Genomic DNA, 13,975 nt, shown 5'->3' with positions numbered 1-13,975 from the left:
CAGAGCGACGTGAAAAGTCGCAGCAACTCAAAAACAGAGCCAAACAAAAAGGAAAAACAACCAAATCCAAGCTGGCTGTGTCTGTATCTGGTCTGAGGGTGGGGACTATGTATCGTACAGGGATTGAATAATCTCTGTTTAATTTTGGTCAATTATGCCGTGGCTCAGTCGAATTGAATCGGCTGCAATTGCAGCTCATACTGCACCGCTGCAACACAACACTCCAAAAGCCGAACCCCAAATTGTTCAAGGCATATAATTTCAATTGCAAACTGGACCGTGGGGCTGCACGAGACGAGGAGCCCGACTACCAGCCATTGTCAAAAAAAAAAAAAAAAAAACAAAATAAAATGTTCAAGCCTGCTGCTTATGTCATAGATGGTAAGGTGTTAGGTGCCGCGCCTCACGTAGACCATAGAAAAATAGCAACGGCCCCAGTAAAGGCAGCGGTGGCGGTGCAAGTGCCAGTGCCAGTGGCGGTGGCGGCTAACGAGCTGGATTGAACTGGCAGTTGGCTGCCCTTTTAATATGACCTATTATGGAGGTACTTGTGCCTCTGCACTGCTTCCTTACTGCCTGCACCAGCACTGTGTTTCACCCACCCGGCCCCCAATTGCAGCCCCCCATCTGATGCAGCGCCAGTTGCACTTGCCTCCCCAGCCCAATATTTGAAAGCCAAGCGAAAGTTTAGATACTCTTTGAGCGTGGTCAAACAAGTTGGCCTGGAACAGAGCAGATCAGCATGGACAGTGGCTCAGTGGGAGAATGTTCTTCTAAAAAATATCCCTTCTAATGGGCAATAAAATGTCACTCGGCACATTCCCAGCATGGTGGTGATTCTGATGAGAAACAACATCAACATATCATTCAAAAATATGTCCATTCGCTTATGGCAAATTTGTACAGCTGTCCAGATCGGAGTTATTGGCATATCACATGGATAGAATTTTGTACACATAAAATACATAATTCAATTAAAAATATAATTACTATTTATTACATTTTTGAATTTATTATGTCTGGAAATTTTGATTGGACATATCTCGTCTGATAAATGAGGCTGAAGTGTATTTGAGACGTGACTCGATTGCGCTTTTGGATTGCATTTTCTGGAGGGCGTTTGCAACTTATTTTGGAGGGGCCCGGGGGAGTGGCCCGGAAAGTATGCACATTCCCTTTTCGGCTTTCCGGCTTAGCTCTACATATATGCAGGTACATATTGCCGAGCGCTCTCTTTCCTGTTTGATCGGCACTAATTGCACTTTAACACCCCACATCGTACGGAATAGGAGACCAAACGAAACGAAACGAAATGAAACGAATTGAGAAAGAGACAGCCGATTGCCATTGCCATTGCGATCGCGATTGCGAGGGAGATGGAGATGGAGATAACGATGGAGGTACAGCCGCTATGAAATACATATTTCAACAGCTTACCTAAATCATGTGGTTGCTGTGCTGTTTTGTTTTTTTTTTTTTGCTTTTTTGGCTCATGATTACATAAATTATACCCGTTGACAAAACACAGCCCGGCGGCCAGGCCCCAGCCAGTTGCCTGGGGAATGAGAGAGAGCGAGCAAAAAAAAAAAAAGATCTTTTTCTCAGGCATGTTTATGGGTTAATAACTTTATTTGGCCATTTTCTGCTTGTCTTTCGACTGTTTCCAGGGACTACGGAATGCGGCCAGTCACAGCCACAGCAGCACACGCGGAATTCTGAGAACTTCTAGTCGAGCGGGCCAGCTTTCTGCAGCAGACGGACATCGCCTATGCGCACTGATGTTATTAATGTCGAACAGGCAATGAAGCTGAAAGCTTTATATATGTTGTGAAAAAGATTTCTTCATATTCTTGGAATAACTGCCATTTGAAATAAGTTTTTCTTTAAGTATTGCTTTAATGATTTATCCTGGAAGGTAAGCTGGAAGCTGGAATATTTTTATATATTTTTAGCTTAAAAACATAACCTTTGAAAGTTTTTAAACCTAAAATGTATTCATTGAATAAACCTGGATATTGGATATTTACGGATGTACTGGATATTGATTGTTACTTAATGTTTCAAGATTGAACTTTTTTTCTTAAAATTGTATCCATCGGCTTAAATATTTTTCTTTAATATTTCTCCACGGAAGAACATGGAAGAAAAACTAAAAATTCGAGTTCTTTTGTAAATATTTCTGTCATTGGACGGACTGCTCTTTGAAAATTTCCATAATTAAACATATTGAAACATAACATTTACTGATTCTGATATTTGATTTTAATTAGAAGGATCAGTAGGAAGATTTCATATGATTTTTTTCCGTTCAGTCGCACTCTTTCACGCTCTAGCCCTCTCTCACAGTTCTCACTCACTCTTCCCTCTATTCGTCTTTCTTCCGCACTCTCCCGGTCTCCCCCGTACGAACTAGTTTGACCTTCTGTTTCCCCTCGCTCACTTGGGAGACATCTTCATGCGAAGCTTGGAAGTTCGTGGGAGCTACCGTGCCCGTTCCGTTATCAGCGCATCGAACATGTTCGACGGCAGACACGCTCGCTCGCCCGATGTGCCAATAATATGCAACAGCTGGTTGGATCTCGCTCCTCTAGTTGCTTTACCCCCTAAGCATAGCTCACAGATCAGACAGGTATACTGTGTTCGTGCAACAGTATGTCACAGCAGGACAAATATCAGGATCAGAGTCAATGGCCAGAGGCTATAAGAGATGGATTAAATAAATCCATAATTTTTTCATTAAATAAACTTTGTGTGTAAATCAAATGTTTCCATAAAAGTAGAAAAATCGGACTGAAGCAGAGCTCTAATTAAAGCATACATATTTGAAATTAACATCTCAGCGATTTACTTTTTATTTTGATTTAAAAAAGCTCAAAATTAATATATTTTTGCATATGCTTTGTTTCCATTTAATTAATTAAAATCAGGCCCGTTACGGATATTGCGTATAAATATGTAAATATACTTAAAATAAATGTTAATCAGGACAGGGTAAATGTGAAGCTGATCAAATTTAAATATCTGCGATGGAGATTACAATTTCAATTTACAGCATGCACTGTACATATGTGTGTGTGTATGTGTATGTGCATGCCGCAGAGTACTGGGTATCCCCATGGTCGAACCACCCCACTCGTCCGTGGAATTTGTATCTCTCTCTGTTGTTGTCTTTTGCTGCGCTCAGCTCACTTTACTTGTTGTTATTTTTGTTGCCGCTTGCTGGCTGGTTTTGCGGTTAGCTGCTAGTTGCTGGCTGTTGGCTGTTGGTTGCTGGCTGCTTTTCGTGTTGTAGCTTCATCGACGACTTCGTTTTGGCCGAATTTCGCGGCGACAAGCGAAACGCTCCATTCAGTCGAGTACGTGCAACGCAGCCGCGCAGACGCAGCCAGCGGTTGAATATTTTTTTTTCGTTTTTTTTCCTCCTCCTCCTCCCGCTGCATTGCTGCATCCTTTTGCCACGCAAGGATCCCGGTACGCCGCTTGTCAGCCAAAAGTGTCCGAAAACCAAGTGCCAAGCTGCGTGGCCCGAGAATCGCAAGTAAGCAGAGCGACAAACAACAACAACAAACAACAAAAGTGACAAGTGACCAAACCGAGGGTTAAGTGTGGCCAAAAGTAGAGAAATGGAGGGTCAAGTGTTCCAGTCCAGTGAGAAGAGAACTTTTACGGGAAGAGAACTGTTAGAGCTTCTCCAGGGAGTAGGAGACGGGGCAGACACAGAAAGAGAGCGACACCTGTCGCCGGTGCAAGCAGCATTTGTTGTTGGTGCAACCGTTGTTGTTGAAAACGATTCACTCGAGTGCAGCGTTCGGGTTATTGCTGTTGCCTGGCTTGTGTTGAGTGTGGCAACCACAATCTGCACCACTTCGTACCCACAACAGCGACAGCAACTGCCGCAACAACAACTGCAGCGAACTGTGAGATGCATTCAACAGACATTCATATATGTATGTACAATGTACATGGAAACCCTAACAAATCACACACAAGATAGAAAGCTTCAGTCCAGAGTCTCGACAAGGAGCGCTACCAGACCCTCTGTGCTTCCGAGTTGATTCGTGGCTCAGGAACTGGAGATACCTCCAGTTGGGGTATGGATTATACTAGTACAACAAACCCACACTCGTTTGATCAGTCTTTCTGGTAGAGAAATGCTACGCTTGGGAGCTGTTTGCCACATTCTGCCAGTAATGGTTATCCGAGCAAGTGTTTAAGGATCTTTCTACAAATACAGTATACCCGTGCGCTATATTGGAGGACCGGGTATGACAAAGCATCAACAATACTCGCAAAGCTCAGGCAGACAAAGAAAGATGGTCATGACGGCAAGAGAGGGAACAATAAGTAGGCTACATGTTGCAGCAACAGCAGCAGCAACAACAATACTCTCCAACGGTGGCTGTGCATTGCCATTGTTTCAAGGGGGGGAGATGTGACCCCTCTTCCCCTTCTTTTTGCAACTCGAAGACAATACAAAGATTTGTCGTCGTTGCTGCTGAACATCAGCAACAACCGCAGCAGCAGCAGCAGCAGCAGCAGCAACATCAAACCATGCAGCGGCAACAATTGTTGTTCATGTGTTCATGCACAACAATAAAAATTAGCATTTACATCAGCGGAGTGAAAAGGGAAAAGCGGAAAGAAGAAGAAAGAGGTGTTGTGGGAGAGTTTGGGGCCACGCCCCAGCCACATAACATCGCCACAACAGCAACAGCAACAACAGCAGCAGCAGCAGCAGCAGCAGCAAATAAGTATCATCTTTGGGCCAAAGATTTTTACATCAATTTCAACCCAAACTGGCAGTAAAATTATACTCAATCACCGTTGATTGATCGCTTAAGCGAAATTGAGCAATTTCAATCAAGTCGATGGCCGCAATCAATCGATAAAAATCAATGGCAATCAGATGGCGCCATGGGCTGCCTCAGATTTTATTTATAGTCGATATACAGCGATATATCGCTGTAAATAATCGCTAGATTTAGCGAACGTGAGTGATTAATAAATACTATCATTACCATCACGACATCTCCAGGGAGGTCGACGCTATTAAAGCCTTGAGTTGGCTGGAAAAACTAGGAACTTTCAAAGTGCTCAAACATTCTTGAGTATTCCCAGCGACGATCACTTGCCGATAGTTTTCCATGCCACGGCGCCATGCTCTCTCTGCACTACGGGCTGCTTGTATTCGAAATTCCTGCTGCCAAACCTCTCTAAATATTTGAGTCTCATTCGATTTGTTACTCGATAATCGCCAGTGCATAGCTTTATTAGCATTGGGCACGCAGTGGCAGAAGCAACGGACATCAGGCAACGGGCATCAGGCAACGGGCATCTGGCAACAGGCAGCAAATTTCCAGGGGTGTTGTTGCAGTTAAATGAAATTTTCCGCTAACTAATTAAACATTTTACTCTGCCGCCGAATTAATTGCAACATTTGTTACTACAGTTAGTCAGGCAAGGCGGCTTTTGCTGCTGCTGCTGCTGCTTTTGCTGTTGCTGCTGTTGTTGTTGGGGAAAATCAAGTCATTGACACAATGACATCTCCTAACCTCACTCATAGCCGAAGAACAGCAGCCGGGGGTAAATTGCTTTGGCACCTCACCAAGGTGACTGACACCGGCTGACACTACATAATCATCATGAACTCTGAAGTTGTCTGTCTGTCTGGCTGTGGGTCTGCCTGTCTGTCTGGCTGTGTCCCCGCTTGTCATACGTTTGTTTACACCAAATTAACGCACAAAATCGCAAAGAAAATCACTTTAATTGTCTCAATCATCATTGTCAAAGTGGTTTGTTCGCTTGTGGGGTTGGTGTATCCCAAAGAGATACACAAAAAATGTGCGTGGGTGCTTGCCGAGTTCGTCGAGTGAGTGAGGCTTGATCATGGCCTTCACTGCTGGACAGGAAATCTAATTGGCTAAGCTGCCGCATAAAAAACGGCTATATAAAAAACCATTTTGCTCATGGAAAAACATCATCACATATACTCTCCGATCCAGCTATCCTCAAACAGACATTCGAGTAGTTTGGTGGGATTTCTTTTAGTCTTTTTAGAGCCCCCAAGAGTTTTGCCACAACAACTGGTAGTCCTTGTGGTAGGCTATACACTATAGTAATCCGATATAATCCACTTTCCAATGCTCAGACTTGTTCTTCGATTGATTTGATCGGAAATTGGCTGTGCAGCTGCTCAAAATCGGCATACCCGTTTGGAAGTGTATAAACTATTTTTCTTCATTTTAATGACGCACGTCAATACTGCTATATAGGTTGTGGCAGGGGGGGGGGGGCGAATGGCAACCATGAGGGAAGAGGTAACTGCGGGCCGGGACGGGCCGGGTCGGTCCGACCAACAGGTTTACCTGGTCCCGGAGCCGCCGCATCAGCATCAGCCCTCTTGTCTTGGCCAAACTCGTTTACTGTCGCTGCTGACCCAATTTCGTGCCGCGCTTTTTCGACATTTTTACAACAAATTGTTTCAGATGTGGTTGTTGTCGCTTTTTTTTGCACAAAAAAAAAACCCTAAGAAATGAAAAACAACCAGTAATGAGAAATTGTAAAAAGAAATGGTAACCCAAAACAGTTCCAGTCTCTGTAGCTGTATCTGTATCTGTATCTGCGTGTGCCTCTGCATCTTGCATCTGTGTCTGCGGTTGGATCGGAGTCGCGGGTCTGCCAGGAAAGATTTGAGAGCCACCTGTAGTGGAAGCGGTTGGCCCAGTCTCGGGTGGCGGCCTTTCACTTGAACAGCGGCACAGTGGACCGGGTTTTCGCTGGCTAATTGAAGTGATAAGAAATCGACATTGAAACCGATTATGTCAGACTCGGGAAGGGTTGCGAAACTTAAGCAGAAAAATATAGTCGACAGCCAAAAGGGCTACCCAGGGAGGGAGAACAGAAAAGCTTTGAACTGGTCGATGCGCCCTGAACAGAAAAATTATTTCTTAACTAACAGAAATTCCCAGGGACTGTAGTCATTATAAGTCTTATTCAAAAAACTATAAAATATTGATTAATTTAAATTTTTATTGACTCACTTACAATATAATGATTAATTTTGAGCAAATGATTTTTTGTACTAATAAAAAACAAATAATCATTATATGCAGTCCCTGGAAATACCATCATACCATATCAAGGGCAACGCTAAAAACAAATTGATTCCGAAAAATAGTAAAAAAAATTGTTTGCTAGCATTTCATAGAACAGTATTTTAAGCAATATTAAAAGAATTAATTAATTAATTAATATTATTATTATTTAATTAATTAATTATTAATTAATTAATATTATTATTATTTAATTAATTAATATAATAAATATTTAATTAAATAATATTATAATTAAATATAATTTAATATTTGCTCTAGCGAAATAGCAAGAAATCGAAAATTATAGCGACATATTTTTGTGAATATCTCGAAAATCTTCGAAAAAACAACAAAAATTACAGAAAGGTATTTTACTGTAGATATCAAAAAGCTATCAAAAATCTGGAGATAGAATATTCACTAGATAAAGCAGAGCAAGCTAGTGAAATTATTGTTTATTATAAACTGTTGAAAACTTAAAGGAAATCTTTATAAGGTTCCCTCTAAAATGATTGCAGTTATTAAACGTAGTTACCAAGTTTAATGCTAGTTGCTTTTTGTTTAGTTCTCATTTTCAGTAATTGTAGCTATCAAAGCTCTCTCCATTGTGGCAGTGATTAATTCTAAATAATTTGGTTGCTTTTTGAGGCAACCTGTTCGTTCGAGTCCCGTAAGAATGGTTAATATCTTCATGAATCTTAAGCTTCGAAAGGAGTAAATTATACCACGTAGCGTGCCAAATATTCCCCCTATTCCGCCTGGAATAATTTGCGTTTATCGCAGAGTGGATCTAATTAAACATTTAAATGAGCGTTGGAATGCACTTCCTACTCTATCTACTCTACTTTCCCCTAATCTGTCTTCTTCAGACCTTTATTATAAACATTCTGCACTCGTCTGCATCCTCTGTACCACTTTCTACTCTCTCAGGCCTTCAGTTTGTTTTTTTTTCCCCCTTTCACCTTTTCGCCATTCAGGCAATCCCTTCACTTGTCCGTATAATTCTCTGTGCGAAATTTCCCCATAAGCGAAGGGACACGTGATTTTTGTTTTTTTTTTATGGACAAATCACAAATTTGGACAATTTGAAATATTACGAGAATTTCTGTAGGATTCAGCATCGACTGCAGATGTGAAGGTGCTGCGAATGAAAGTGCATCTGATATCTTAGACTCATTAGGTCGTGTACGAACGAGTACATAGCCTATTTCTCACCCACTCGCGTCACATACCACATTCCAGCATCCCTAACCTAACCTAACCCAACCCAACCCAATCTAACCTAACTAGATCTCGCCCGCCATATTCACATACCCCTCCGATTTGTAAAATGGATAGACAAGCGTTAAGTGCGGTTGGATATTTCAACAGCCGCTCGATAACAACGGCGGTAACGGCAACGGCAACGGCGGGTAAGGCGACAACAAGCCACAGCGGGGCATGGGCCTGGCAGCAGCGGCAGGCATGTGTCAACAGCTCCCTCTGCCTGAAACCAAAACAAAACCCAAAAATAGCAACTGCCTGAGCCGGCTGATCGGAGCGAGAGACCCACTCAAATGTATATCTATCTATCTATCTATCTACAAGATACAAAATACCCGCAATACAAATACTTACAGAAAGGCAGAGAGCAGCAGCAGCAGCAGCAACAGCAACAGCAAATTTCGTATTTCTTTTACCCAATCGAGCACGCCAATTACGAATACCCCCGAAATCCAGCAACGATTTGGTTTTGGCTTTCTGTTACATCACTTGTTGGGCTCTTGGGCTGTTGAATCGTGCAACAACAATAGCGAAAACAACAACAACAACAACAACAAACAAAGTATTGTAATATTGTAATATGGAAACGACAAAACCGAAAAACGGCCGACGAATTTGAAAGACAAACAAATGGCATACATACACTCGTATCTAGCCATTGTGGATGCACCAGCCCCACATACGTGACTTACATACATTAAAATGTAAGCCATAAAAAGAGCGCGAACGCACACGGTGATTGGGGATTGCCCCTTTGATATGTGGCTCTTCCTATTAGCCCCAATATCGTCAAGGTCGCCCAGTCCAACACACACACACATGTAATCGGGCAATCGCTATAGACGGGCGAAGGGGGGGCGCGGATGGGGAAGGTGGCACATCGCTTTCGTTTATTTGGATTAGTGCAACACTCTCTGTCTGCTGATGCAACTGTCTGTGGCAACTACTGCATTCGGTCATGCAATTATCGGAAATTTGTTCATATTTAAGCAATCGAAACAAATGGAAATCCCACTCGTTGCACTCGTTGCATACAGAACCAGGCCATTAGAGTAGGGATCGGCACACAGACTCACACATTTATTTGGTGCGTTTGTGTGCGAAGACAACAGACACGAAGTCAAATACGTTACTTATTTCTCTGCCGCTGCGAAAGCCGAGGAATTGTGCATAGGGCACACGAATGCTTCTCTGCCGCTGAGGCAAGCGAGCAGAATATGAAGCCGTTTCTTCATAGCCCGTAGCATGTTTCTATGCCGCTACTTCAGCAGGGCAGAATAACGAAACCACACGAAGTCTTTACGCTGTACGTGTGCCGACTGCGCTGCCCGAAATGCGCTGCCGGCCTCTGCATTAGAGCGTAGCACAATGATCCAAAAGGTTTACCAAATGATCTCTTTATATTCCGCAATCTCAGTTTGGGCCTTAGTTGTGAAAATGCAGAGCTTTCCTCTAAGATTCTGTGTTTTCTTTATTTTTTTTACCTCTTTTTGCATGTAGAGTCGCGGCCCGTGCCCCTAGAAAAGTGTGTCACAATCCTGCCGACTGCTGCGCAGTCTCTCGGGATATGTTCCAGGGTGTCTTCGTCCGCCAGGCATAGCCGGCAAAATGAGTCTTTCCCAATGCCAAGTCATACAATATCCACTTGGTACTGGCCTAATAATCTAAAGAGATATTTTCCCGCTGTGCCAGAACCCTGTACCCTCTGTTTCCCGGAGGATTCATTATATTTTAAGAATAAAAGAACGTACAGAAAACTGAACGAAAAGGGAGACAATGAATAATAGAAGGGAACAAAATTCAATAGATATTTCAATATAAGATCAACCCATTCTGTACGTACATGTATCTTAAATGTATCATCTTTGTATTTTTTAGCTGGCCAACGACAAGCACTAGTGGAGAAGCGGAAACTGAACAACGAATTAAGCAAGGAAGGAATCAAGCAATCAATCAGAGAATCAGAAAAATATCAAGCAACACAACAAAAACTGAAGAGAAGAAAAGCTTGAGGGCACAAGGCATAAGCAGCATATCGGAGGCAGCTTAGCGGACCATAGAGAGAAGAGAAGAGAAGAGGAGACCAGAGCCGCGCCATGCACAAAAGAAAGAAACGCTAGAAACGCAGAGCGAAGCGAGAGACAGTGACAGTGACAGAGAAAGAGAGTATATATATGTGCATGTGCAGAGAGGGGAATCTTTATCGAGAAAGTGAAGAGAATCGCTTGAACCTGAAGCCAATCCCGAAACCAAAACCGAACCCAAACCCGTATCCGTATCCGTAGCTACAATCAACATGGTACTCAATCTACTGTTCATAACGACGGTGATCAAGTCAACGTTCGGCGTGGTGACCACGGGCCTCTGGCTAATACCCCTGATGCTGGCCGCCATCACCTACTACCGCTACGATGCAGTGGATCCCGAATCGCGGCCACTGGACCAGCTCAATCTCTATCCCGAGTACGATTTCATAGTGGTGGGCAGTGGCTCAGCGGGAGCGGTGGTGGCCAATCGGTTGAGCGAGGTGCGCAAGTGGAAGGTGCTGCTGATCGAGGCCGGGCCGGATGAGAACGAGATATCGGATGTGCCCTCGCTGGCCGCCTATCTGCAGCTGAGCAAGCTGGACTGGGCCTACAAGACGGAGCCCTCGAACAAGGCCTGTCTGGGGATGCAGAACAACCGATGCAACTGGCCCAGGGGCAGGGTGCTCGGCGGCAGCTCCGTCCTCAACTATATGCTGTATGTGCGGGGCAATCGCAACGACTACGACCACTGGGCCTCGCTGGGCAATACGGGCTGGGACTACGATCAGGTGTTGCGCTACTTCAAGAAGTCCGAGGACAACCGCAACCCCTACTTGGCCAGCAATGCCTACCATGGCAGGGGCGGGCTGCTGACTGTCCAGGAGTCGCCCTGGCACTCACCCCTGGTGGCGGCCTTTGTGGAGGCTGGCACCCAGTTGGGCTACCAGAATCGCGACATCAATGGGGCCCAGCAGTCGGGCTTCATGATCGCCCAGGGCACCATTCGACGCGGCTCCCGCTGCTCCACCGCCAAGGCCTTTCTGCGTCCGATCCGGCAGCGCAAGAACTTCCATCTGTCGATGAACTCCCATGTGACGAGGGTGATCATCGAGCCGGGCACCATGCGGGCCCAGGCCGTGGAGTTTGTTAAGCACGGGAAGGTCTATCGCATTGCGGCACGCCGCGAGGTCATCCTCTCGGCGGGGGCCATCAACACTCCACAGCTGATGATGCTGTCGGGACTGGGACCGCGCAAGCAACTCGAGAAGCACGGCATCCGAGTGCTGCAGGATCTGCCCGTGGGCGAGAACATGCAGGATCACGTGGGCATGGGCGGACTCACGTTTCTGGTCGACAAGCCGGTGGCCATTATCCAGGATCGCTTCAATCCCACGGCCGTCACCTTTCAGTATGTGCTGCGCGAACGCGGCCCCATGACGACCCTTGGCGGTGTCGAGGGCCTGGCCTTTGTCCACACACCGTACTCCAATCGCAGCGTCGACTGGCCGGACATACAGTTCCATATGGCGCCCGCGTCGATCAACTCGGACAACGGGGCGCGGGTGAAGAAGGTGCTGGGCCTGAAGGAGTCCGTCTACCAGGAGGTCTACCATCCCATTGCCAACAAGGACAGCTGGACCATTATGCCGCTGCTGCTGCGACCCCGATCGAGGGGCTCGGTGAAACTGCGGACGGCCAATCCCTTTCACTATCCGCTGATCGATGCCAACTACTTTGACGATCCCCTGGACGCCAAGACCCTGGTCGAGGGCGCCAAGATCGCCCTGCGCGTGGCCGAGGCGCAGGTCTTCAAGCAGTTCGGGTCGCGGCTGTGGCGCAAGCCGCTGCCCAATTGCAAGCAGCACAAGTTCCTCTCGGACGCGTATCTGGAGTGCCATGTGAGGACCATTTCCATGACCATCTACCATCCCTGCGGTACAGCCAAAATGGGCCCCGCCTGGGATCCCGAGGCCGTTGTCGATCCCCGCCTGCGAGTCTACGGTGTCCGCGGCCTCAGGGTGATCGATGCCAGCATCATGCCCACCATTAGCAGTGGCAATACGAATGCACCTGTCATCATGATTGCCGAGAAGGGTGCCGATCTCATCAAGGAGGATTGGCTCACCAATCCCGAGTACAAGGTGAAGCGGCAAGCTGCTTCCTCTGGCTCCGCCTCCTTCTCCGCTGGGCGCACAAAAAGTCGACCAGTAGGCGACACTGATGCGGCAGCCAGCAGCATGCACAGCATCAACATTAGTTTGCTCAACAACAGCAGCAACATCAGCGACAGCAGCAACATCATCGACAGCAGCAACATCACCTATTCAGAGAGTTAGATCGATCAGAGTCAGCTCCAGATCAGTGCTCAGGGGTCCATTAGCTTTACACACACACACACACAAAATGGGGAGAGGGATATCTTTCTTTCTCTCCAAACGAGCATCAATGTTGCCATTCATAAACGTTTTATTTTCTTGGACGAGTCTCCGTGGATCTGTCTCCAAAGAAAGTCTAGAAGAATGTCTAAACTTTAATTTTCATTGCAATCCCAATAATGAGATCAATTGAAAGTTCTACAAAATCGAAAGCTTCCTTCAAATTTAGCTGCTGCTGCAGAACATCTCCGAGAAGTCTTCCAAACAAAATCACATTTCCGGCTGCTCTGCACAGATTCTTCTGAATATTTGTTGTACAAATTTGAAGCAGCTAAAAAAGTATTTGTAGACCATTCCCCTTATTCTCTACTCTCCAATCAACGCTACACGACGGCCCCTTTTCCATTGCAAGACGCTAGAAGAAAGAAGCATGATGAAATCGAGTCATAGATTATAGCCTCCATTAATCTGTATTCCTAGCTTTAGTTAATTATTGTTTCGATATTTTTTTTTTTCTTGTAATAATATTATTTTGATCACTATTTGTGTAATTTTTCGTTAAGTTATGTTTACATTACGTTAATACTCTTTGACTATTTATAGAAAATTCCCAAACACGCATGCGCATTATTTAAACGAACACATTCTATTTAGTAAATTACATTTGCATAAACATAAACATTATGACAACGAATTAATTAGTAAATGAATGAGAATACTCACTCCACGGAGTGGGAAGGGAGGTATGTATTATTATTCGCAGACAGCCCAAAAGCAGGCAACGAAAATGAGGTAACCACAATATTTGTGTGGAATTAGTGATGGAGAAGCTTTGAGAGGTCATAGTCATTCGATGATTAAATGGAAAATACGACATAGCCGTATCGGATTGTTAGTCGATGTGCATCTGTACATAGATATAGCGCCTACCCTGGACACAAATAATTCTGAACCCGATGTTGTGTATTTATTTCATATGAAATCTAAACATGGACACATTGTGCATTTGAATTCCCCAACTACTTTGGCTTTGTTTCCCCGGCCCCGAAAAGAAGTCCTCGCTTTTGAAAAGAATGCAACCAAACAATCATTTATTTGGTGCCTTAATTTTCAAAATATTTCAGGTGATCCCACACAAAGTAGAACACATTTAAACTCATTCATTAACCGAGAACATTAAACGAGAATGACGGACAAGTTTAAGCTCCCCTCAGGC

At 44.8% G+C, this 13,975-nt stretch overlaps 2 protein-coding genes across 3 annotated transcripts in view; one reads left to right on the top strand and one right to left on the bottom strand.

Annotated features, from left to right (window-relative positions):
- LOC111071703 (flotillin-2) overlaps positions 1-13,975 on the bottom strand; it is a 109,078-nt gene that overhangs the window by 67,912 nt on the left and 27,191 nt on the right. The gene's annotated exons all lie outside the window — the stretch shown is intronic.
- On the top strand, positions 3,298-12,779 carry LOC111071692 (glucose dehydrogenase [FAD, quinone]). Its single transcript, XM_022363169.2, has 2 exons — positions 3,298-3,538; positions 10,236-12,779. The coding sequence occupies exon 2, from the start codon at positions 10,654-10,656 to the stop codon at positions 12,718-12,720; it is 2,067 nt and encodes a 688-aa protein (XP_022218861.2). The 5' UTR covers positions 3,298-3,538; positions 10,236-10,653; the 3' UTR covers positions 12,721-12,779.

Source organism: Drosophila obscura, unplaced genomic scaffold, assembly GCF_018151105.1.
Source record: "Drosophila obscura isolate BZ-5 IFL unplaced genomic scaffold, ASM1815110v1 contig_185, whole genome shotgun sequence".
NCBI classification, from domain to species: Eukaryota; Metazoa; Arthropoda; class Insecta; order Diptera; family Drosophilidae; genus Drosophila; species Drosophila obscura.
Note: the sequence above shows the minus strand (reverse complement) of the source record. Positions and strands in the feature narration are given on the sequence as shown.

What these genes read in the sequence shown, in the direction of transcription:
- LOC111071692 (XM_022363169.2), top strand. Translation starts at nt 10,654, where the DNA reads ATGGTACTCAATCTACTGTTCATAACGACGGTGATCAAGTCAACGTTC.